Here is a 27,037-nt window from a genome sequence, read left to right as displayed (position 1 = left end):
AAACTTAGTATATTTTACTACACAGTGTCTGGATTACCCTTATCACAACAGGGTCATCCTACTGTTACACATCAGAAGTTAACTGCAGAGTCATAAATCTCATAGAAAGATTTTGTGCAGCCCTCCTGATACAACTCTCACAAAAAGGCAATTTTAAAGGTGTCACTTGAAAGACTTATTTGGCTTCTGCAATCACTTTGATTGTAGTCCCAAAATACAAGGTTGGACTAGATGATCTTTTGAGGTCCCTTCCAGCCCTTGAGATTCTGTGATTCTGTCGCAGCACAGAAAGAGCTAGAGAAGTACTTGGGTTAAGGATTTGAACCATAAATGAAAATTCTCTTTGGCAAAATTATGATGTATTGTAGTAGCAGCTTCTGGCATAAGTAGTCTCTTTAGTCGTACTAATAGTCAAAAGCTAGCCAAAAAGTGATTTTTTTTCCAAAAGAAACGTTTATCTGAAGGATGGGATTTTTCCTGCAGCTTCTTCAAGGGGAATTTCTTTTCATATTACACATCTACAAGGGGCTGCATCTCATTTTTTAAAAACTCCCGTGATTAGTATACATCATGGATATAAAAGTCGAAAATGTCAGTCTCACTCCTTCCAGCTGCGCCTCAACACCTGTTCAGACGGGACCTGCGGCTGCATCCGGGACGCGGGGACCGGTTGGAAGGCAGATCGCAACGGGGCAGGCAGCGGGCTGGAGCTCATAACACCCAGCAGGGAGAAGAGGCGTGACCCTCACGCTTACTGTCACCTTTCAACGACTAATATTAAAGTATGATTATTTGAGGAGGCGCTGAAGAGGCCGAGGATGGGAGGGGGGACACGACGAGATGCACCGGGGCCCCGCGCTGCGCCCCGGCGCGGCCGCCAGGGGGCGCCGCGCCGCCAGGGATGGCGGGGCCGGACGGCGGCGCGGACCACGGCCCCGCTCCGGGCCCGCGGGGCGGGCGCTGCTCGCCCCAGGGCCAGCTTGTGCCCACGGACCCCTGCCCTGCCTGGCCGCCCGCCACCTCGACCCCAGCTCCCCTCGGGCCGCCCGGCCCGGCGCGGGCCCCAGGGGCTCCTCTGCGCCCCCGCCCTGGTGTCCTCGGCTTCCCCGAGGGGGTCTCCACCGCTTGCCCCCGGCAGCGCTAGGCTGCCTGGCCCGCCTGGCAGCCTTCGCCAGGAGGAGGAGGGAGACGCGACGGAACAAGGCGGGCGGCGAGCCCTGCTGGGTCGGGTTACAGGGAGCCATGGAGCGGCGGCTAGGCGGCGGGGCGGGCGGGGACCGCCCGCGGGGCGGCCGCCGTGCCGCGGGCGCCCCCCCGGGGCTCCCCGTCGCTCCCCGCCCCGCGCGGAGGCGCGGCGGGCGGCTCGCCGGGCCGCGCCGGTCCCAGCCGCAGCTGCTAAGCCGAGCCGCGCCGCGCCGCGTTGGGCGGCGGGAGGAGGCGCGGGCAGGCAGGTGCCCTGCTACCGCATCACACCGCTCCGCACCGCTCCGCTCCGCGTCGCTGGCATCGCCGCTGAGCCGCACGGCACCGGACAGCGCCGGGCAGGCAGTCTCCGAGGTCAGCGCGGCCCGCCGCCGGGGGCAGCCCCGCCGCCGCCTCCCCGCGCTCCCCCGCCGCCCCGATGGCCCCCGCCGCGCCGCCGCCGCCCCCCCTCCGCCGCCGGCGACCGCGGCGGCCCTAGGGGCGTCGGGGCCCTGCGCTGCCCCACGGAGGGGAGGCGGAGGCGGCGGCGGCGGCGGGGCGGGGGCGGAGGCGGAGGCGAGGGGGCGGCGGAGCGGCGGCGGAGCGGCTGCGGAGCGGGAGCCGGCGGCGGCGGCGGCGGCGGCGGCGATGGACGAGTCGTCGCTGCTGGACCTACTGGAGTGCTCCGTGTGCCTGGAGCGGCTGGACACCACGGCCAAGGTGCTGCCGTGCCAGCACACCTTCTGCCGCCGCTGCCTGGAGAGCATCGTTAGCTCCCGCCACGAGCTGCGCTGCCCCGAGTGTCGCATCCTGGTGGGCTGCGGCGTGGACGAGCTACCCGCCAACATCCTCCTCGTCCGCCTCCTGGACGGCATCCGACAGCGGCCCCGCGCCGCCGGGGGCGCCAGCGGCAGCCCCACCGCCGCGGCACCCGCGTACCCCCAGCCCGCCGCCGCCCCCAGCGCCGTCGCCGCCGCCGCCGCCTCGGCCGCCGCTAGCCTGAGGGAGCTGGCGGCCGCCAGCCGCAGCGCCTTGCTGGGAAAGGTGGGTGCCGAGCCCGGGGAGGGCGGGGGGAGCGCGGCCGGGCGTGTGCGCGGCCTCGCGGGGCGCCCCGACCTCCCGGTTTGCCGGCGGGACGTCCCGCCGGCCGAAGGAAGCTGTGCCCCGCCAGGGAACGGCGGCGCGGGCCTCTCCCGCTTTCCCCCGTGATGTAATGATGGGAGGTTCGGGGAGGCTCGGACGGGGCTGTCCTGAAAATGCTCCGGGCAGCCGCGGGCGGCGGGAAGGGACACTCCTTCCTCCCTCCGTGAAGGCTCGTACTGACCGGCTGACAGCAGCCACACCGACGGGCCTCGGTACAACTCCCCGAGTCGGACGTGGCTCCCGGAGTTAAGAACCACAAAGTGCCTCGAAAGCGCTTTTATTCGGCGTGACGGCCTTTGCCGGGTGTCTGTCAGGTGCGGGAGCGGGCTCCCGCCCTCCTGCCGCCGGCGGGGGTCGGTCGCAAAGATGCGGAGCCGGGACGGTGCCCGGCTCTTTGGTCCCAGCCCCGAAATTCCCGCTTCGCTCCCGGTGCGCTGCGGGTGCGGGTGCAGCCACGCAGAGTCCTTCTGACAGACAAAACTGAGCCGGGTTTGAAGCCCAACTGTCCAGTCCTAAGGAAACGTAATTTCATTTTTATGTATAAGATGCGTGATTTATCGAAGGAGAGTACTGCAACATACGCGTTTATTTAAACTGCAGCTGAGTGCCCGATCTTGCTCCCTTTAAAATCAATGACGGGGATTTCGTTGACCTGAGTGGGACAAGACTAATTCTTCCCCATTCTGTATTATTGTATAGTTCTTTACGGTAAAATTTGCTGTAGGACCTCTGTAGGAGACTCGGGGATGGAGACTCTCTGAAGACTGTGGACTTCATCTTATTTGTAATATCAAATGTATATAGTGGATATCTTTAATTGTCTTTGATCTTTCATGAAATATGCATAAGCTGTAGTTTAGGGTAAAGCCTTTTGATTTGGAAGGGTCAATGCAGAGATTCCTTGTGAAGTTGTATCACTATAGTAAATGTTGCAATTAATTCCTTTCCCTTCTGGGTTGTTTTTTTTTTAAACTGTGAAAAATGAATAGACCGGTACTGGCATTTTGAAGTTTTGCCTACAGGATATGATGGCAAGTGCCGTACATTGTTCCATAAAATTCAGTTTTGGAGTCTGAAGTGAAATAGACTTGGCAATGTTTCTGGAAGGATAGATCCTTTATTACTGAGCTGTAGACAGCAGTGGTCTTTAGGTATTTAATGATGATTTGTCAAAGTTAAATAAGAAAAAAGAAAAAGGCAATGAGATTCTGTCCTCTGCTTTTTTTGCTGGTTTTCAACGAAACTTAGGGTTGTAGGTTTGTCATAGGAGACGACTCCCGTCATCTTGAGTTTCACCATTACAAAAAGGGAAGTTTGCATTCATTAGATTGTTTAAAATACGGTATCCTCAAGGTCTGGTTTGATGCTCACAGTCTGGTTTGATGCCAAGATAGCAGTCTGTTGCAGGAGACGGGATCTGCATGGAAGGCTTATTGCACCTGCAACATTTGTGTCACGGAGGCAGGCTTTTGCACCTTGACTAAGTTTTTGTGATCATCCAGCAGGAAGGCAATCTCTGTTTTTCAGGTCTTTAAATCCTAGGCAAGCTAGGATGTTACGGTGGCGGAGAGTGTGCATGTAAGGAAATTCTTGATGGGGAAAGTTACTTGAAAGTAATTTTACGACTCAGTGCAAATCTTTATAGAGAAGTAGAATTTTCATTGTTTTACTATAAATTGGCAGATTTTTAAGAGGTTATTTCCCTAGCTGTTAGTGAAGATATTGTGTAGTAAATAAAAACACACGGCCTTCCGTTCTGACTTTGGTTGAACAGGACTTTGGAGAACATCTTCAGTCGTGTTGACTATGTCTCTTTAGGTTGTTACCCATGTGAATTTGACACAAAACAAAATTACTGATGGCCTGAGAGTTACATTTTGGCTTTATGCTTAACAACTGCATTTTTTTTCCCCTTGCTGGGCCTACTGGGTGCTTCTGGGCCACTGGGTCTGCTGAGACAGAGTGGGTCTGTGAAACTGTTTGCTTGGCCTTTTGACTGACTGCACAATTTTACCTTGGAAATCAATGCAATGTGCGTGATCCTTACAAGGTTCATTACAGTGGAAGGAAGTCTGAACTAATCTGCTTTTGAAACAGCAGCAGAGGAGAATAATCCTTCTTGAAGCTGCTGATACAGCTGATTGCTGAGCTATCCTGATGAGACAAGAGTATAGCACCTTTCTCTCTCTGTACTAAACAATAGATGGTACAAACCAGCCTAGAACTGGGCTTTTTGAGGCTGACACTAAAGAGCAGAATCGCATCCATTCCCGCCTAACGTTGATCTTTGACAGCATAGCTCCCTTGGAGAGAGCAGAAGTGATTCTTTATGATATATAATTTTTCTCTTTTTTTAATTTCAAGAATTACTGTAGATTTACTGCCTGAGGCTTAAATGCAAATGACACTATTTTACTAATTAATACCTTTCATTTTAGGTAATGTGGTATATAAAATGGGAAATACCTTTATGGCCTTTTTTGGTTAGAAAGGAAAATGCTAATTGTGAAATGTAATGGCAGACAGCCAAGGTCGCTGCTATCGGACTTCAGTTTTGCTCAGATCCTCGGACTGATATGTTAGAATCACGCCAGGGATCTGTTTCTCTGAGAGCTTTAATTAACCTTAGAAGACAGAGCAGGGCCAGATTCCATCTTGGCTGTTACACCAATGTTTTGCTTCTATGCCTTATACTTTAGGGAAGTAATCTTTGAATAGATGGTATTTTCTAAAATCAATGAATGCTGTTTATCACTTTGGCAAGACTGTGGAGGTTTTGTGTATCTTTATCTCATTTTCAGTCCTTCTTTGTCTATAGTTTATTGCAGACTTGGTCCATCCAGAGTGCTGAAACTCAGTGTGAGAGGGATCAGGCTGGGGATGAACTGTCACTGGGACTGCTCCTAAAGTTGTCCAAGAGCATTCTTCAGAAACACTTCTGAAGTGCCATGGGTGTCTTAAGATACGTAGTATACATCTTCATTATGAGAGATCTGGAAGTGGTGTTTACCTACTAATATACGCTTGAAAAACATTTTGGGTTCTATTGACATAAATGATGATATATTTTGGATTCTGTTGACATATGGGACCTTTCATAACTCAGTCTCCCAATGCTTCTGTTTCAGCCTGTAAAAAACCCACAATAGTCTGTTTCTATGTGGTATAACATGTTCGGGGATGTTTTCATTAAAAATACTATGTAAATGCAGAGCATGGTATTAGACATTATAAAAGGGTCCGACTGCTGAAAAGAGTGCATGGGAAGAATGAGGGAAAGGAAATCCAGCAACTGTTAAGAGTGGCCCCCCCAGGGGATAAAGCAGGAGGCTAAGAGTGGTTTATAATGGTAGGTGTATTACCCACAAGGTTATAATTTATTGGCTCCTCTGCTTCCATTACTACTGTCGAACTGCTCAGGGAATTCAGGTTCTGTCAAAGTAAACAGCTCCCTTAGACTGCTGAGGCATTATGGTAAATCTGCCTTCTTTACTGAGTGTGGGGTTTGGGGTTTGTGTTGTGGTTTGGGTTTGGTTTTTTTTTTAATAATTATTGCAGTTTATCAGTCAGATTTTTTGGGGGACTTCTCAAGATCTGATAGCCAGCTAAATACATACAATTTCGCAAACTCCTCCCAAACCAGGCATCTCCCACTCCAGGTGTTGGGCTTATTGCTTGCTTGCTTGCAATGCAAACTGAGAACAACATTTGCATGAAAAAAGAAACAACCTAGAAAAAACAAAACATGTCTCTCCTTTTTCGCAGGATCGTGGCCGAAGTGATGGATAGGCAAGTGGTGCGTTACCAGACAGGAGTATAGGTAATGGTAGAGAGTGAGATGTGCACATAAGGAAAATGATGTGTCAGCAGGCTTGAGTGAAGTAACGAATGGGCTGCACTCCCCTGTGTGGCACTGGATGCTTCTCCTCCACATCAGCTTTGCAGAGCTATTTCAGCATTTCAGGTGGAAAGCTACCTTTAGCTAGCCCAGGAGTTTCGCAAGCATAAGGGGCAGTGCTAATTTGCCATCTTGGCTTTTCAGTTGCTCTGTTTGTAGAAATTCTCAAAAGAGACATAGAATCATTATTTTTTTATGAGAGTCCTGCCTCATCCTATGCTAGTTACAGTGGCTGGAACATGGAGGAGACCTTGCAGTAATTTTCTGCTGCTGCATTTCCTTTCCTTGTTGGAGAAATTGTCAGCCAGGTGAAGATCCCACCCTGGGTTATGCAGGAGGAAGCAGATGGAGTCTGACATTTATATGCATTTGTATTTGGGGTGGGGGAAACGACACACTCTTTGTCTTGGGCAGAGGAGACTTTTCAACTTGGCTTTTCAGTTCTCAGATATGCACAGATAGAAATGCCATTCAGATGCACACAGTATAGGCCCATGGACTTACTTTACTTTTGTTCTTTCTGATTTATTTGCTTCTGATACCATAGTTTGGCTGGCCAGTGCCTGAACTTTGTCGTAAAGCCGTCCAAATAGGAGTGATATTGCCTGTGTCAAAGTCTCTGATCTTGAGGACTATTTTTTTCAGTCTGGCAGATGACTAAAAAAAATGTGTTTCAATGCAAGAGATTAACAATCATACTAAAGGATATTGCCAAAAATGTAGCTGGGAGTATTTTAAAATCCCAGCAATTAAAGCTAGCCACACAGAAGTGAGTGAGGAGAGGAGACTGCTGAGAAGCTGAGTCCAAAAAAAACATCGTTCACTGAGTTCTTAATGCTTTACAGAAAACTCACCATTTGCAGGTGCCATCTTCATGTCCATTATGTTTTTCAGAAGTGGAGTATTTTTGCCTATCTTTGGATGATGCTGTTAACTTTCATCTGCAAGCTAGAAAAACACATGGTGGGCCTGATCTGACCAAAAGATGCCAGTGTTGACAGTGGACTTTTCCCTTCTGGACTGGGATGGCCAGCAGTGACTTGGCTGCACCTGGAAGAGAGAGGAAAAGACTTTGTGCCACTAGCCCTAGACCTTCCCTATTAGCTCGTGTCAGTGTGGCATGCCTCAGTGGGACTCCTCTTGCTGTCAAATGTGAATGCTAAGTTTAATCCCTGCAACGTCATCCCTCTGAATGATTCATGCCTAACACTGGTCACGCTTAGCGTATGACAGCATTCAGTATACAGGAGCTGGTTACTCAAGAAGAGATGGATACACTTGCTTGACTCAGCCTTAAGATCCTGTGCATGTTTTAATTCTGGCAGTTTTTGCCTGCCTCCCCTAAACCTCTGCTGATTGCTGTTTGGGGAGATGGCACTGCTTTGTTCTTATGTCCAAGAGGGAAGAGAGACCATGGTTCTGTGCAGAACATGGCCATTGGCCTTTGGTGAGCTGCATGAACTTCCTGAGCTTCACATTTCCCAGCTGAAAACCTGCCCCAGTAGCACTCACCCACCCTCATGGGCTTCATGATCTCCAGAGCGAAACTGCTCTAAAAACTCAGAGTTATTACTAGAGAGGCTGGGATTTGGGGAGATTAAAAAGTGCCGATTGCGTACTCTGAAGCTACGGCGGTTATTTTCTGCTGTTGAATAGGGTTTGTCAGAGATGCTGCACTTTGTTTGCAGGGAGCATCGGTGCAGGGATGCAGCAATGAGCGCTGTGTACAGGCTGTAACAGAACACTGTAGTCCTTGTTTCTAATCTTATCAGTTCATGTTCAGGCAGACTCCTGGTGCTGGCTGAGTGCCCAACAGGTCAGTCTGGCTGAAGGCGCTGGCTGTTAGTGCCAGGTGCCTGTAGATGCAGGTCAGGGGGAGGCTACGCCTGCTCTTTCTAGACAAAGCTGTGTCCATGCAGTCAATAACCTGCCACACAAAATGCTACAACAATGTTTTATTTATGCCGTGGAGGATTTTATGATCTGGGAGGGTCTTGTCCTATAGTGTAGAGTTATTTTTGTTCGCTGTCTCATAATTTTAGATTACTAATCCCATTACAGTTTCAACTTGAAAAGACTGTCATGGTACCTCTTGAGTTTTGCCCTGTTGTATTTAGAATGTCCCCTCTAATTTCACTATACTGTTCAACATTTCATGCTGTCTATGTTAACGCAGAATCACTGCTTAAATTTCATATAGAAAACAAAATTCCCTCTTGCACTTGAGTAAGCTGCCTGCAACTATAGGATGCCACTTTCTTTTGAAGTCGCAGATCACTCTTAGAAGCCTTTCCTTAAGCTTCAATAGGCCAGTTAAAACTAATATTTCACTGTGATTGATGTCTTTAAGCATTGCAACGTTGTAATTGCTGACCTCTACTACACTGGTTTCATTCTGTTTCTAGGGACTCGTGACTTCTGCAGACCCAGACTGTTCGGGATGCATGCAGTTTCAGCTTTCCAGCACTCACTCATCACATATCAAGCTGAATTTTTGCAAGCCTTTTCAATGTGCTCCTGTTAAAATCTGATATTTTACAACAGGTTTTCCCAATCTGGGGTAAGCTGTCATGGGAAGAACCCCAGATCAGTTCTAATAGGACATGAGAGCCTGGACAAAGATAAACTATGGGATTTGAGAAAGCTGCATGACCTTGGCCTTATCCCAGCTCCCACAGCAGCTGTGCTTCTGCAGCTGGGGAAGGAGCAATGGGGAAACACAGTACCAGCTGAAAGCTACCTATTTATCCCTAGACTTCCACCAAGCCAAACTGCTTCTGATTACAGAACCCTCTTCCGTGGAGCAGACTGGTACTTTGGCTGGAAAGTTACTGGCCTGACTGTTATGCAAAAGAGAAAGTAAAAAAATCACCAAACCATAAAAACCAAAGAAGGAGAGTGGGAAAAAGGAGAAAAAAATTCTTTCTAGTACATTGTGCAGATGGGCTTAGGGACAGGTTCCCCCCATTTACCAGCCCCGTATCCTCTTTCTTCTGATTCCTCTGATAGCTTAAGCCGTGCCTTTTCCTGACAGTTTGGGGCAGCAGGAGGGTTGCTGATATGCTAGTTTTACTCGCTTGGCATCATTACCATCATCCTCAGCAGTAATGTTAAACTTGTTACCTCCTCTTTGTGGGAAGTTTTGCTTATGCTGCTAGAACATTGCTGAAAAACCTTTAAAACTGTTTGAATAACTTTAAAAAACCTCCACAGCATGTGCCCAATAATTTAATGTAATTGTCTTTGTATGTAATTTGAGCGGTTTTTATTTGCTTAGAAAGAACACACATTAATTTAATGATACATGTACATGAGAAGCCTCTCAGTTCAGGGGAAGGGCAGAAGAGGGACTATTACTTTCTGTATTAAAAAGACATTTTGTTTTCAAAATTAGAGAGAAAAATGTAAAACATCTGGACATAAGAGCACTTTCTCACCAGTTTTTAAACGTATCTTCCATTGGCTCCACAGAACGGAGCTGTGCACTGGCCTCTGTTAGCCGAGGTCACCTAAACATCTGCCCAAAGGAACTGATGGGGCTGCACCCATCCCCTGGCCCTCTTCTGAGGGTCACTAGGAAGGCCTGATGCTTGTCACCAGGCTTGCTCCTCTGCATCTGCAGGCCAGCTATCGAGGGGTTAACAGCAAAACCCACAGGTTTGTCTCATAACTGTTTTTTGGCACTTTGGAAGAATGGGTTGTCCCCTGACGAAGTTCAGCTTGTTATCCCATTGGAGTGGTTGTGGTTTTTTGATGTGACAAGTCTGTTTGTGTGCGATTGACCCGAGAGCAGGGCTTTCTGAAGGACATAACCTCAAGAAGGCTGTGAAGCTGTTTCTGCAGCAGGTCTCTCTCTTGTCCCGTTTTGGAAACTGGAAGGCTCGCAGCACCAAGTGCCCGAAGAAGGAAGACTGTGGAATTTGCTAATTAAAAAAAGAGAGAGATGGGACTGTTTTCTTTCACCATGGTGATCATGTAACATAACTTGACTCGGGAATGGTGAAGAGTTCTTGTCTGCTCTTGAAGGTAGTGGGACAAAGGTGCAATGCTCTTTCGTGCTTGGTGGCACTCATCCATCCATCCATGTTTTGTTTTAAAGATACCTTAAGGATTTGTGTTAGTCCCGTGTGTCAGCTGGAATATGATTTATCAGACAAGTGAAACTAATGCTGTATATGGTTAAGGAGTGCCTTTCTGTGCACTAAAATGGTATTTGTGGGAAGAGGTTGATTCTTAGGCGATGCTTAGAGTGTCTTTCTGCTGCTACAGCAACAGGCATGAGAGTCTGATTATTCAGGCAAGTTAGCATTATTTTTTTTCCAAGTATCTTAGAGATCTGATCCAAACCAATATAAATTTGCCATTGCTAATTTTAGAATGGTCTGCTTGCATGAGATAACAAATCCCAGTTTTAGTTTAAAGAGAAAATATTTTAACAGAAGGCTGGCAAGATTGTTATCAAAATGCTAATGATAATGTCTCCTACAGTCTCAGTTATTTTCAGAGGGAGGACTAGAATAGACACATCATCTGAATAATATTGATTTTAATATGTATTACTGTCTCATTAAGCTGTTAAAGTCTTTCCTCTTCTGGACAAAGGTTCATTAATTGCTGCAGTCAATGTATCATTAAAGTGGACTTAGGTGCAAGATGGGTAGAGAGAAAAAGACATCTAGAATGTGGATTGTGTACTTGTGGATGGACTTTGGATAAAGATATTGCAGTCCTAACCAAAGGAAGGGGACATTGCTGTGTTTGGTGTGCTGCCTCCTGATTGCCTCCTGAGTGACAGCCAAGCAGTCAGACAAATACAGACACTATCATGTTTACTAAAGGATAATCTAAGTAAATATTATTGAACATGTTTATTTATGGATTCATTTCAGGCTAATTTCAATAAACCCACCCCCTCTCCTCTGTGAGTTACTGTAAAAAGACATGATTTTATGAATTTACTTTTTAATATCTAGTTTCATTTTGAAACAGCTTTTAGCTGGCTACCTTTTTATTGGCTGCCTTCATATGTGTTTCAAAATACTGCAGCTTGTATCAGGTTTGCTGTAAGCAGATCAATACATTTTCATTTCCAATAATGGTAATAATTTATGAATTTTTAATGATTTTAACCCAGTAAAGTGGAAGGAAATAAGAGGAAGATTTTGGTTTGATTGATTGTGTTTTGATTGACTTCCTTTAGCATTTATTTTTCTGTAAATAAGACACACAGGAACAAATATGTGTACACATATCTCCCTGAATGTGCAGTTTTTTGTTCCATGCACTCTTCTTGAGTCCACATCCAACTCAGTAAATCGTGCAGCATTGCTACCATGTGCTAGGCATGGCTGTATGTTGTGTCACAGTGCTGTGCCTGGTCCTGCTGTATCTCTGGACATGACTCCCTGTGAAGGTGCATGTATGCAGCCTCCTCTGGCATCCAGAAAATATGTGATGTTAGGGAGGAGGGGTGTCCAACAAGGGGAGCAGTAGTTGGCTGGAGGGGAGGCGGAGAAATGGGTGCCAGCATGCTGTGAAGGCACCTGTCCCTTGAGGATGCAGAGGCCCATCGTGACAGGCTCTTCTGGTCCTCGCTGACGAGCCTCCTTGTGATTTTGTGATAAAATGTCATGAGATAAGAGACAGAAATAGCACAGGCTTTCCTGGCAGAAGTGCGAGCTGCAGCACGTCGAGTGGGCAGGATCCATCAGTGCTGGGGCTGCTGCTCCTCACCGGCTCTGCGAGGGGAAGGTGCAGTGCCGTGGAAGAGGCAGGCGTGGATGGCTTCATGTTCTGTGCAGAACATCTTGCTTTGCAGCCAAGAGTTTTTGTTCTTTCACATACTTCCTTTCTAAAACAAATCATAAAGATGCCTTTGGAGAATACAGTCATACACACACGTCATAAAATACAGTAAAATAATAGTTGACAGCCATGAGATCATTTTTTTTTGATTACTCTCTTTTGCTGTGTAGGTAATCTTGGTGTTAGATCACAGTGGAAAACATCTGATTATTTACATTTCGCAGTCACGCAGCAATGTAAAATCCCATCCAATTGTACCTCTTTAGTAATGAAAAATCAGTAAATTATTTTCTAAAAGGAAAGTATGGAATTTTCATCCATATTGCAGAAAAGAAACTTTATTTTTCCCTAGCTTGGGTTTTGTCTCTTCTTTTGATAAACGCAGGGCTTCCTTTTATATGCAGTCAGTCTCGGTTTTATCTGAGTATATATTTCCATGGTAGGCATTGCTGTTAAAAGTAATTTAGCGCACTATAAAGAAGAGGCTGTGTAGGTTTCAACATCTGTAATAATATTGTCCAGCGAGGGAGAGGTCATTTTGTACTTATTAATAGCAAACAAAATCCCAACAGCCAGGGTTGAATGGCCATCTCCCACTCAGGCTTCAAAACCAAGGAAGTAGCTAAGAAGGTCAGTGTCTTTCTCACTTTCTCTCACCAGCAGCATACCACAAGAGACGCAGAGATATAGAGGGCTACAAGGTTTTGATTTCCAGTTTCCCTGCTCCTAATGTTTGTTTCAATGAATTTTATATAGCCTGTTCTGTCTTTTTAAAAAATACAAAATACAGCATTGAATTTGCTGCCTTAAGATAAACTCTCTCTTCCCCAGAAAGAGAGTGGGAAATGTGTTTGGTGCATCACGACACTGCTGTCCTCTGGGGAGCTTGGGGAAGTTTATCCTTCTATTTAATGCATCCTCTCTCCAAAATATTTAATCCTCCTTTAAAAGGTCACTAAAAATAGGAACCCCCAACGCAAACTGCTTTGTTGTTAGCAGTAACAGAAGATCCAGGAAAGGATCTGTGTCATGGTTCCCTTCCTGCAGCACTCCATCCCTGGTCACAGACATACATCAAGCAGGCACAGACATAGCTTGTCCAGAGGCAGGGCTATGGCTCAACTCTCCCACTTCCCTCCTCACCTTCTGCCAGTGTCAGGAGTGGAAGCACAGTCGTAGGTAGTTATTGAATCATTAACCTCCTCAATTAACACAGAGCCTGGCTTTCAGGTGGGCCATTGTCACTGTGTTCTGTGGGGTGGGTGCAGAGGGGTGCAGAAGATGAGCTCCTTCTATGTGGATGATGAAATGCTTCATAAGTCACTGGTGATGCAAGTGGTCAGGGACCCTGGGAGTGGGGTGTGCTTGGTGGTAACTAATAATGGGATGACTGTACTGTGTTTAGTCATACTGAAAGGCAGCACGGAGCTGTGCAGAAGATGGGAGAGGATCATTTTGGATGTTTGGTTTCCTGTGGGAGTAAGGCTTGTGCAATAGCTTAATCTTAAAAATATGAGGGGAGTGTTTATGGACAATTTGCCCTGACAGCATTGTAGGTTGGCATTTGAGCATACTCAATAATAAAAGATTTGGAGGGCTCATTGAACTCTCTTCCTGAGTCTCTATTTTCCCCTCTCCAAGCTCAGGAATCTGCCACACCAGGGGGACAGCCAGCTGTTGCTGATAAGCATCTTCTGCTGAAATGGAGTTGGTGGGCTTGTGCTGTGGTATATTTGTCATCAAATTGAAACTCCTTAGACTCATTTTGCTTTGGCCACTCTTCATGTAGACCACCACCTGCTTAGAAAACAGTGTCAGTGGCAGCTGTCTCCTGCCCATGAACAGGGGACAAGAAGTGCACTGAGGTGACAGTGAAAAGGGCCCAGTCCAGGGCAGGAGGGATGATGTTCCCAGTGGATGGTGTTTTCCAACCGTTTGTAGCTCTTAATTTTTCATTAAATGAGGCTTAAAATTTCCAGGATTTATTCCAGTTATTCCAGCCTCTTTGATGTGTTTTGGCTTTTTGTATTTTACTCAGATTTTATACAAAATAGAAGTTTAAATTCCCTCAGTGATACCACTCATTTAGTGCTGGGTAGTCCCTGCATGAGGATGCTGCCCTGCCAGAAGGGCCCTTTCCTGTTTAATTTGGTCACTTAAGAATGAATTCTTTGGGTCATGAAAACTGTGATAAAAGTGGTGGGGTTTTTTTACGATCTTGGATGAAGGAGAAGTGTATTTCATTTAATCCTCTCCATAGCTAACAGAAGGAAACTTTCTGTTGATATAGGGTTGGAGTGAAAAGAGTCTGAGCTCACATTTAAAATGAGAGATTGCAGGTAACTGGATGAAGTTGAGGTCCTAGGGGCTTCCTTGATGCTTTTGATGAACATGTCCTTGATAAGTCAACTCATGTGACAAAGGTTTCAGATAGTGATGCCAACTCCCTGAATCATTGATTCCTTTCCAGTGCCAGTGAGGTAAATAGACGCCAAACACAGCACACAGTGGTCAGACTAAAGTTTTCTCTTTAGTGCATAAACCCAGAGTGATCAGCAGTGAGCAGATAAAGACCAGAGGGATTCTCAGCAAGATGGTAAAGGTTACTTTGTTGGGTTTTTGCTTTTGGCTTGTTTTTGGGTTGTTTTGTTTTGTTTTCCCTAAAGAGCTTCCTTTGCTGATGAAGTGCATTAAAAGATGCTTCAATTGCAGTATTTCACTTTTTGAAGTCATGTAGCATCAGACCCAATAAAGCAATCGTATGGAGAGATCCTGACCATCGTGGTGTTCAGTATCCTAGCTGTTTAGTATATTTGTCTGAATGAACTCCAAGTAAACACCATTTTGTTTTTTGCAGCTTTTTTTTCAGTAGTTAATGAAGGAAAGTGAGTAATGTGCTTCTTGGCAGTGCCGCTAGGCACGTAGCAAGACAGCAAAAGTCTCTCTCTGTAGTAGAAAGGATGAATTGATTTCTTTTTTTACTTCCATCTCCTCTTCCCCTTCAGCCCATGTAGCATCAAGAGATAGCAGATTTCAAAGCTAAGAGTGAAAGAACTGTGATACCCAAGCTGTTCCTAGGGGCATGTGAGATACTCGGGGGCCTCTTTAAGACTGTGACTCAATTTTGGTGGGAGGTGTGAGAAATCACTACGATAGTAAGTAGCAATATCGTAGCACCTCAGCAGAGACGTTTTTGAGAGTGTTGCTGGAAGGGAATTGTCTCCTTCCTAGGAAGAAGAATTCGAGGAACATAATTTGAATAGCTTTGCTTCATTGATCTGGTGCAAACATTATTTAGGATAATGGCTTGCACTGATGGAGTTGCTGTATTATTTGACTTTAGGCCTGTCAGGTGTTACTATTTTCTGCTCTGTGTGCCATGAATAGATTTGCCTTTTCCCTCTCATTTCGTGTGTTTACTTTCTTTGCACACACGAGAAGCAAAAGGAAAAGAAAAACTACTAGTAATAAAGGTCTGTCATAGATGCCACGTCCCCTCCATTCTGCTCCCTGTGGGTTCAAGCCATGGAGGGGTTTTGATAGTTCTTCCCATTGGATGTGGGGGGATGCGTTGTGTTTTCATTCAGACTTGATGGGAGATGACAACTCAGGAAACCCCTATGGCCAGCTCTGTCACCCTAGAGGGGTTCCATGCTGCCAGTGTCCCTTGCTGCTTACAGCCACATAGGCAGCTGCAGGTCAGCTAGTCCCATTGCCATTGCCTCTGTCACCCCTTGACATTGTCTCTCTGCCCCATTTCTATCACCCCTTAGCCTCAGGAACCCCTTTGCACAGGGTGACAGACTGCCTGTGGCACAGAGCAATTTGTGAGCAACCCCAGATGCTCCCTACACATTTTCCACATGAGCAGCATTGGAGCAGAGGTATAACAAATTAATGGTTAATGTCCAAATGGAGATTGGTAACATGTGGTGTTCCTCAGGGGTCTGTATCGGGACCAGCACTGTTCAGTATTCTTAATGATATAGTAGGATTGAGTGTACCTTCAACAAATCTACAGATGACACCTCAAGCTGAGTGGTGCAGTTGGTAAGTGGGAGGAAAGGGATGCCATCCACAGGGACCACGACAAGCTTCACGAATGGGCCCATGTGAACCTCATGAAGCTCAACTAGGCCAACTACAAGGTTCTGCACATGGGCCAGCCACCGGTATCAGTACAGATTGGGTTACAAATGGACTGAGAGCAGCTTTGCAGAAAAAGACTTGGGGGTACTGGTAAATGAAAAATTGGACGTGAGCTGGCAATATGTGCCTGCAGCCCTGAAAGCCAACCATATCTTGGGCTGCATCAAAAGAAGTGTGGCCACCAGGTCAAGTGAGGTGATTTTGCCTTCTAACCTGCCCTTGTGAGACCCTACCTGGAGTATTGTGTCCAGCTTTGGGGTCACTCATATGAGGCAAGTATGGTCCTGTTGGAGTGCGTTCAGAGAAGGGCCACAAAAATTATCAGAGGGCTGGAACACACTGCTGTGAAGAAAGGCTGAGAGAGTTGAAGCTGTACAGTCTGGAGAAGAGAAGGCTCCAGGGAGACCTTACAGCAGCCTTCCAGTGCCTGAAGGGGGCTTACAAGAAAGATGGAGAGGGATTTTTTTTTTTTTTACCAGAGCCTGTAGTGATACAATGAAGAGTAACAGTTTTAAACTGAATGAGGGTAGATTTACATTATGTATTAGGAATAAATTCTTCACAGAGGGGGTGGTGAGACAATGGGAGAAGTTGCCCAGAAGCTGTGGATGCCCCATCCCTCATAGTGTTCAAGGACAGACTGGATGGGGCTTTGAGCAACCCATTTATCCTGAGTTGTCCCTGCCCATGGCAGAGGGGTTGGACTATAAGATCTGGAAGGTCTTTTCCAACCCAAACCATTCTTGGATTCTGTGACAGTATCACCAGAGAATGGACACAGAAAGTAGGATGTGGCAGACACAGCTACAGACAGTGAAAAGTAAATGTAAAATGCATGTTTATGTGCTTTGGGAGGTTACAGTAGTTCAGATTTCTACTGTTGAGGCCTTAAACATCTTGATGCAGTGAAGCTGCTGTAAGGAAAATGGCATTCTTGTGCTAAAGGGTTTCTTTGGGTATAATGCTTCCAAATTGAATACAGAATTGAATAAATATGGAGTCATTCTCTTCTCTTTATTCCATCACAACTTTGCTAGAGGAATTCTTTTGATTTGAAGAAAGGTTTATAGTGGAAAAATAGTTTGACATCTATAACGAGTATAGTCTCATCTTTAATGGATTATTTAAATTTCCCAATAGGGCTATTCTGATTCTGAACAAAAATAGTAAATTCCTGACCTTATGTTACAGTTTCCAGTTCTTTAATAAACAGAGATATCTTTAGTTAATGTTTCTTAACTCCACAGAATGCTTTATAGAAAATAATAAATATCAGTGCTCTCTTTGTAGATGAAAAGTTAAAGCACACCCAAAGTGATCTGCTGCCAGCATGACAGAGCCAGGGAGCCATTGCACGCCTCCAGACTCAAGCACTGTGCTCCCGTGACACTTGATGCACTCAAGCTCTTGTCATCATCCTCGTGTTTGGAAGGAGCGCGACAGACATTTCACACCAGATTTTGTTCTGGTTAAAGAGCTTTGATAAGTTTCATGTCCTTTACTGTGTGCTACAGCTCCATTTGGCCTATATCCAAGTTTAGTTACTTTAGTTACCAAAATTGTTTTCCTGTTCTATTTCCTAGTATTAAATTGCTGTAAAATTAACTGGAAAACTACTATTATATACCCTGTTCCTTTCTTTTGTATTCACATTCTAGGTCTTTTTTTTGTTTGCATGTGTTTATTTTTCCTTTGCTTATTTTCTCTTTTATTGCATCTATGAAGCTTTTGTTCTCGATTTTCATGTCATTTGACATGTGAGAGAAGCCAAATAAAATATTGCACATTTTGCTTCAAGTTAAAACCCAGTTTTTATGTTGAACAATAATTGTGTTACAAGGAAGCCTGATGTGCCCTCAGTGCCTTTACAATATGTTGAATAAAAGGTAATTTAATGGAAACAGCGGAGTATTTGAAAGTTCACTGCATGAAAATTGGATTTTTGCCTTTTATTATTTACATTACACCTTATTCATATTTAAGGCCATGGGGATTATCATCCTCCTTAATGGCTTTATTTAACAGAGACTTTCACAGTATAGGATCTAGCACAGGCTTCAGTCTGTTATCTGGATTTCAATTAACTAGCTTTAGCTTCAGTTGCCCCATAAATCCTGTAACTATACCTAAATAATTAATTTGGTTTCACTGATGGTAGTGGCTACTTTTAAACACAGCTTCTATACACTTAGCTGCTAAATTACACAACTGTGCATGTAACTTGCTTTCATTATTTTATTTTTTTTTTAAAGATGATAGGTGTCTGTTAATGTGACTGTCTAGATCAGAACTGGTCTCCTAAGGCAAAAGGTGTTGCTGAGGACCATTGCAGCTGGAATGTGAGAGCACCTTGAAGTTTTGGGAGGAGAGGTTAGGGACAGATGGATGGTATGGATTAAAACATCCCCTAATTGGGCTGAAGCGCTTTGTGTCCTGTGTTGTGAACCGAGGGCTGTCCGTAGCTGATTCCAGGGTGGAGAAGTGGTGATAAATATAGGACACTGAATGAAATCCCTTTGCTCTTATATTTGGGTCTTACCATGGGTTCATGACTCTACATAGGTGAAGGGAACTTTGTGGTCAAAATTTTCTTTTGAAGTGACATTTAAATCTTCTTTCTACATGTGCCAAACAAATAACAACGTTAACAATTTTTGCTAAACCCTTTTGGGCACACAGAGAATGAGTTTTTAATTTAAGTGAGCCTGATAAACAGACTTGAAAAAGTGTGCCTAAAAAAATTCAGAGATAGGACCTAACATACTCCATATTTCCTTTTGTAAAATCTCTCCCCTGCATACCAAAATATTGATACTTGAAACCCGTGCCAAGCTCTGGGATCAAAACAACAAATGGCTTGTTGTACTGGTGCAAGCAATATTCATTCAAAAATGTAGAGAACCTAGGTAATGCACATGCAGAGACATACACAGGCAAAGTAGTACAACCAACAGAGTTGACTCAAAGCCACCCTTCCTTTCCTAGCTACCTCCTTATATGCTGCTTCCACCCATGTGATCACCCAGGGCCCAATTGATTAACTTGCAGCACTTGTTTCTGATAATTGGAAGTAGCTTGCCAGCTGCATTAACTTGTCCATACCATCTTTGTTCAAGCTGGCTGGTCCAAGCCACATTTGTGCCTACAATGGCTGACAGTTCAGTGGGAATCATGAAGTGTAAACGTGCAGCCAGCCCAGGCAACCCAGTAAAAATGCCATCTCTGCCCCGCAAACAGAACAAAAACCAGTACCGGCAGGCTGCAGGCCTCAGCACAGGCATGCTGGCCCCTCGGCAACTCAGATTAATGTGCTCATCGATTCACCTAAGAGCAGCAGGACAGCATACGACTTGGAAGCTGTTCATCTGAGAGTCCCAGTCTTTTCCAAGTTATTCCTGCTGGCTCGTGTCCCGAGGAGGGAAGATTTGAGACCTTCAGGGACTTGCAAAGACCGGGACGCCAGTCAAATTTAAAATGCTTAAGTTGCAATACTAAGAGCCTTAAAAATATTTTCACCTGTCAGTGCATGATTAACTGAGTGTATGAACTCGAAAGGAAACATAGTGTTTATTAAACACAGTTCACTTAGTCATTCTGGCATTTGATACTCAAAGATTATGCATTTTTCCCAGGAGTTGTGTTAATAATTTCAGCATGATAACTTTAATTTTAAAGAGCGCTTTTATTTGCTAGAGGAAGGATTATCTGTGCATATGTACAGGGAAAACTTTCATTAAAATTTCTGTTCTTCATTGGTTTAAGAGTTTAAAATGCACTTTCCCCTGTGTGAGACAAAAGGACTGCTTATGTTTACAGGCCTCAAAGGGTTAATGTGTGAAAAGGAATACTTTCAAGGTTATATTACTGACAGCTCCATTGTCTTGTCTTGTCGAAGGAACAAGATGAAGCACAGCCTCAATTTACTTCTCTTGCTATGTAGTACTTCGTTTTGTATTGTTAGAAGAAATCATTCCATATCTGGAGAAGATGGAAAACACGGAAATCATGATAGTGCCTCTACTGACCTTCACATATATATATTTTAAAACCATTTCTCCCCTGGCCTTCAGGAAAGGCTTGAAAGAGAAATCACTGTTTTTCTGAGGAAAGTCTGAGGACTTGAAATGTGATCCTCCTTTTTGGTGCTTGCTGCAGCAGATAAGATATGGCAGAGCTCTCCTTATGTTTGACTAACAAGGGAAACTGATGCTTTTAGGTACATCTGCCATGAGAAAATAGGACATATCTAGTAATGATATGGTACATTTAATTTATCAATGGTATAGGAGATTATTGCCACTGTCAGACAATTGATGAATAAACTAGGGAAAAAACAAAAAAGGCAAGGTAACAGTTTATGTCAAAGCTCCGTCTGTTTCCTGTGCCCTCCTACAAGTTTCCCTGAAAACATGTTTCTGTGAATTTGCATGGAGAAGGAGAAACCATAAAAAAAAAAAAATCCATTTCTTTCCTCTAACAGATGTAATTTATAGGACAGTTTTAGCAAAAATATAACTTTGCTATGTCAGTACTTGTCCAGAGTAAACTCCACCCATAGAGTACACAGTCCTTCAGATTACCCAGAAGACAGGACAGCAAGGTATTTTCTCTCCTTGAAACCCATGATTAAGGACACTGTACTCATTTCTTGGGACATGTCCCCTTGTGCCTGCACCGCCCTCTCCTGTTGGAATCCTCCTAGAAAAGTCGAGAGGGAGTAAGTCCCTATGCTGCTGCAGCTTCCTCAGGTCTCCTTTGGTGGCACTGTTGATGGGGTTGTTGTCACCTATCTCTCTGACAGTGTTAGGATTTGCCATCCAGAAGTTCTGTGCTGGACCAGTAGCCCTTAAATATCATGTGTATCAACAGTACAGGCCCAAAGAAGCCACATCATTGGAAACTGCTCATCTCCAAACCACCTTTTGGCAAAGCAGCTCCTCTAACAAGAAGGAAAGCAAATGAGGAAGAATATAAAAGTTTTGATTCAAGAGTTGTATTTTCCTTTGAAGACAGATAGCAAGTGGTCAGTTTATTATGATGGAAATATTGCTGTCACTTCAACTCACTGCCTCAGAGTGAAACCTTTGTTTTGTTATTTTATTGTAATATAAACCATTGCTATTTTGACCTTAAAAATAACATTACTGGTAGGAAATTGTCTGCTAAGACAAACAAATTAATCTGTAGCTAATATAAACGGTCTATTGCTCCCTGTGTACAGGGTGCTCAACTCTCTTGTTTGTGATCTATGTCGTTTTCTAATATTTGCCAGCTGAAAAGCCTTGTCTCCTTTCTTTCTTCTGAATCATATTTTGTCTCTTTTCCTACTAAAGCGATTAAAGCTGAGCTGGGCATACACAGACTGTGTCTTGTACACATAGCTTTGCTAAGCTGCAATGTATATTATGAAAATTTCAGAAGTTATCTTCTACAATGGGATTATCTAATGCACTAAAGCCTTCTAAACAAGTTAAGTGATAGGGTTACTCACATTCAGTGCTTCTTATCAGGTGCATTTGTATGAAGGATGAGTAGAAGGATGCAACGTGCCCTGGATTTTCAGCCAAGCCAGATTGTGTGCCAAGGGACCAGAACTCCTGGGTGCATTGAGAAACACGCACATTTGGTAGGAGGGAAACGGCTAGAATGGTCTTTAACAGGGACCTGGAAAGAACTACTGAAAAAGCACTAGAAAAGCAGCTGACCTGCCTCTTGGGCTGTGTATGAGGATCTGGGTCTGAATCTGAAGTGTGTCCTTGTACATTACTGGTACATCATAGAATCACAGACTGGTTGAGGTTATCGAGGACCTCTGGAGAACATCTGGTCCAACTCCCCTGTTCCAGAAAAGCCACCAGTTTCCCATGAACATAAAGATATCGAACTACACAGAATTGCAACAGAGGCTGCTGCCAGGTCATGGCAATTAAGACAGTGATTTGAGAAATACGTAGTTCTTAAAACTGTAAATCCATTGCCTTTGCATCGTTCGGAGTTGCATCCCTCTTTGTTGATCTTTAAAGGATGTTTTTGGCTGCTTTCTTGATTGGATGTGTTTTTAAATGTTCATATCTGTGCTGTGGGCGACAGGAAGCAAGGCTGCATAGTGCAACCATCTCTCCAGCCGCTTAACTGGGAGTCTTTTTCTTTCTTTCAGACTGGAAATTGTCACCTGTCCTGAAAATTTATAGCTTCTCTTTGCTTTGGGGCTACTGTGAGTTAATCTGAAGTATTTATAGCTATTATAATTGTTTGTCAATCAGGTTCAGCCAAATGAGAGACCTCGGTGGAACAGATTAATAGCAGGGAGCCTTTTATTTAACTTGGCTAGACTCATCACAAACCATCAAAGAAAGCAATCAGTTTGTCAGGAGTATTGAATGGATGAATATGATAAACAAAGAGGTCAAGAAGTCCCACCTCCCAGTTTCCTTCAGAAACAGAAGTAAGAAGGGCTTGCCAAACAGCTTTAAGACTTGAATATAGGTGTTTTATGTATTCAAAGCATATGGGTTCATAAGTATTGTTCCCTTAGGTATTGGTGAGTTTTCTCAAAATGCAGGAAGGAAACAGTTCTTCAAGGAGCTCAGAAGTGACACACAGCCCATCTGTTTTGCTGAACTGTTTCTCTACATTAAATCTACTTCTTCCCAAGTAGAGTTGACAATAAGATGTTGAAAACAGTATTTCGGAAGCAATTTTGAAAGAACTTCCCAGCGGCCTATTACAGATGCAGGTATTCTAATAATAATTCTCTGTTCCCGAGTGAGGTACTCACTTAAGGCACCAATTCAGCAGAGGCTTTAAATGCATGCTTGTGTTAATCTCCCTTACAGCAGTTTTGCCTGTGGTTAACTCTAGCAGCGCGTTCTCAATTAAACATATGTCTGAAGTGTCCTCTGCAGAAATAAAGGGCTGACTTGAGGTTAGAGATAATTTTCTCTGAGTAGCTACTGAACTCTGTTCAGGCTATACCTGTCTGCATCTATTTAGCATGAGGTAATGTGGGCTGCTGTGGCTTGTGTCCTCCAACCAGGAATTTTTTAAGAACATGGCTGAAGTCTTCCACTTGACTAATTCATAGGAGAGGAGCTGAAGGAGCTTGGGAAGAGCAGGGCTATAAAATGTAATTTCAGGGTTACTGCTTTGTCAGCTATTGCAGAGAGGATGAGCATTACAAGTGTCACAGATGTCTTTAATTATATATGGCCTGCTTCCTGAAATATTCATAAGAAATGGCGATATGAAGTGAAAGTTCTGGTTGGAAGGTATAAAGGTTATTCTTAAATATCAACAAGGTGATTTCCCTTACCAGGTTCTCCATCTAGAAAAATAACTGGATTGCTGCATTTACAGAAGAATGAAAGTCAAAGCTCTTCTTTGACCTATGCATCTTCTTTGCTTTGGTAAACCACCCCACAATAACAATTGCCATAGATGTCTATTAAAGTCCTAAGTGCTGCAGGTGTGGAAAAATCCTGTCTCCTGATGAGCAGCTGAGGAGAGGGGAAAGTGAGTTACAGGACAATGCAAGCATTGCAGAATTCGGAAGCAGGTATACTCTCCAGTTTGGATTTGATGAGTCCTGTGAGCCCTGCAGGACTGGTAAGTCCCATAAAGTATATGGTTAGCAAATTGTGCGAATTCCAGTCTGAAACAAATGTAAAAATAGAGGAATTGGTTTTAGCACTGTATCTTTTAGTGTTAGTGCTTATGTTAGGATTGTGTTTGAAAGAGCAACTGTAAACTTTTACTGCTGGCAACAAGTGGAGAATGATGAACAGAAGGCTCATTTCTGGATGTGCAGAAATAATGTTACTCAACAGTAACAGCCCCTTACAGCTCTGCTATCACACAGCGGTGGTGAAAGGGGAGGAAAAGTGATGTTATCTTGATGTACCAAACATATCCAGCGTCGTCCTAGTCCCCTCATCTCTGGGGAGTGCCTCTCACTGCATTTCGTTTCTCCTCTCCTATGTGAGCAGGGAACAAACACTCCGTAGTACAAGCCTGCAGGGGCCACCAGCCATTCAGACATGTCAGCATTTGCTTGAGCTGCTGCAGCCGTGTCCCCTGTCCTGTCTGCATGTTGCTAACGCATCTCCCTGAGACTGCCTAAGCTATGCGTGAGCTTGCGGTGCTTCCTCTTTTATCTGCCTAATTCTGAGGTTTACTGTGGATGTCATTATTCACAGACACATTGAGCTGCAGTCGTACGTCAAGCCAAGTCATGGTCATTTTTAGGAAAAGATCCCAAACTTAAGGTTTGCTTTAACCAGATGACTTAGAAATTTGCTTGCAAGATGCCCAGTGTGTAGTAATCCTGCCTAGCAGTTGTTGTCTTGCCAGCAAGTGCCTTGGTGCATGTGATGCATTGGATGATCTCATGAGCTGCTCCTTCCTCAGCGGTGCCATTGCCACTGTGACCTGGTAGGACCCTGGACACTTCTGATGCTTCCTGCTAATTCACATGGCCCTCTTCCTGCTCTTAAAAGATGGGTAAGGCAGTAGAGCACTCAGTCTGAGTTTCCCAACGCTGTATACAGAAATCGGACCATGTCACCACTGCCTTCAGCCTCCTTTTATGGGAGACAACTGTGCAAAAAAAGGGTCATTCTGGAGAGATCCACGAGCTACCTATCTCCCCATGGCTTGATTCAGCAGAGGCTACAAGTCACTTACCAGCATTTTTTTTTTTGTAACAGTTAGACCAAAACTTTAAGATAACAGGAAGAGCAGGAAGGGCCCTGATAGTGTTCATAGATCCCTAGGATAGCATGGAAAAATGTCAATGCATTATACCCAGTTATCCAGGAAAGAGTCTGTCCCAGCTAGGAATCCATCTGATGTGAGCAAGGGAACAGAGTATGTCATCCTGACAGGCAAGGGGTTTTAGTGTTGGTGTGCAGTGCTGCATCCTGCCCAGCACCATCCCTCCAGCTGTGGGAATCTGGACGCTGCAAAACACAAATTTTAAAATTGTCACAAGCTGGCATTTTTGTGAGGTGCCTCCTCCTGTGACTTTGAAGAGTGGCAGGTTCCCAGCAGGCCTCAGCAAGTGACAAGGCAAATTGCTGCTTTCTTGCCCTTTTACACAGACACAGACACACAGACACAGACACACTCACACACCCCACCTGACACACACCACTTTTAGGTAGGTCTTTACTGGCACAAAGAGCTCAGAAGTTGCCTCAGGAGATGAGCTATTCTGAACAGAGGTTCTGCCTGGATGCATGGGATGTAAAATACTTGGTTGCAGCTCTTAATTAAAACCTTAAGGGTGATGGGCCATGAGGGGATTTTACTAGGCCCTTTGGGATTGTATTTTATTTTATATTTGTATCAAGGACAATGGGAAAGAATTACCAATAGTCTGCATCAATAAAATCTGGAGCTGATGAAGCTGACAGGCTGTTGAGTCTCTAGTTTGTCCTTGATCACAGCAGTGCTCCAGGTGCCTGATAATGGCAAAGTCAACATACTGGGTATCGTTTCATCAGAAAAACATGAAAGAATGCTGATGGTTTATGCCAAATACCACTCCTTTGCCTGCTCTGTGTGGCTCTAAGTATATATGTGAGTATATAGGGCCAATATAGTTTAAATTTTACAAAATGTATGAACTCTCTGCCTTATCATGAAAGTTCAGCCTGAAGTCTGGCAGTTTAATTTGTACGAATACATGCAGGAGGAAGGAGACTCACTTTATTTTCAGGTAACAAGACTGTTCTGCTACTGGTGGTACTATGTAGTTTGACAAGGGATGGAAGGTTTTGGTTTTGTGGCCATAGCTGTGCTTCGTAGAGCAATTGGGATGAGTTGTGGAGCCAGAGAAAATTTTGATCTTTTTACCTGCTGGTTCAGTGATGTGTGTGTAACATTTATGTTGATAAGTAAATCTCTCTTATGAAAAACAAGCTTTAAAGAAAGAAGAAGGTCTTTCTGTTCATAGCCCCAGATCTGTCAGCACTTTGGATCTTGATGTTATTTATATGCAAGCATCGTTCCCTGTAAGAGATCCCAGTTTCTGTCTCTCTCTCACACCTGGCGATGCATTGCTGTGTCAGGAGTCTGTAGGATATGTGTGTTTTAAAAAATTAAGTGATGTGTACTGAGCTCTAAGATAAAAGCTTCACATTTTATATTTCAGATGTGCCAACCAAGGGCAAACCACTAAAAAGGAAGAAGGAATTAAAAATGACACCAGGGCTGAATAATTTTTATTCTCTGTTGTTTCATAGTAAAATGTAGTACAGCAAGTGTGCATATAATTTACCTCTTCTTGTTGACTGCCTTTGCAGAACTGTATCTGAATCATTTCCTGTTAGTGAATAAAACCAAGAGGTTTTCAGGGTTGTTTAGTCTGGGCAACTGGGAGTTGGTGTAGCTAATGTGTTCCAGGAGGTTAACCACTGTGAACTCTCTTGTCTGAGCCATTTCCCCTTTTCGGGTGGTTTTCTACCAGTAGGGTTGCCTTTCAGGTAGCAAGTTATCTTGCACGTAATGCGAGAGAGATCAATCTGCAACAAATATAAAATCTCAGAAATGTGTATTGCCTGTCTCTGATGTAGCTGGAGAGGGGATAAAGAGGAGTGACTCTTGCACAGAAATGATTTTTATTCTCCCAGAATAAATAAATTCCTATGTTCTATGGAGTAGTTTTTGAAACTCTCATTTTGTATTCACAGCAAATCATGTTAACAGGCAGGGTATTTATCTGGAGTTCACATCTTTAACTAGGGAAAAAGTGTTTCCTCCAAGGCATTTGAATGGAAATTATTTTATTTGCAGATAGAATCCAAAAACCAGTAGGAACTTTAGGTGATGCTGACAACCGTGAGCAATTAATGCAGGCTC

General features: G+C 44.5%; 1 protein-coding gene across 1 annotated transcript in view; it reads left to right on the top strand.

Annotated features, from left to right (window-relative positions):
- The first annotated feature begins 1,830 nt into the window (after positions 1-1,830).
- Positions 1,831-27,037, top strand: part of SH3RF3 (SH3 domain containing ring finger 3) — a 258,831-nt gene continuing 233,624 nt past the window's right edge. The window contains exon 1 of the mRNA XM_061997231.1: positions 1,831-2,226. Within this exon, the coding sequence (XP_061853215.1) occupies positions 1,831-2,226 (396 nt within the window). The remainder of the gene's footprint in view (positions 2,227-27,037) is intronic.

This window comes from Colius striatus, chromosome 1 (assembly GCF_028858725.1).
Source record: "Colius striatus isolate bColStr4 chromosome 1, bColStr4.1.hap1, whole genome shotgun sequence".
In the NCBI taxonomy this organism is placed as follows: Eukaryota; Metazoa; Chordata; class Aves; order Coliiformes; family Coliidae; genus Colius; species Colius striatus.
Note: the sequence above shows the minus strand (reverse complement) of the source record. Positions and strands in the feature narration are given on the sequence as shown.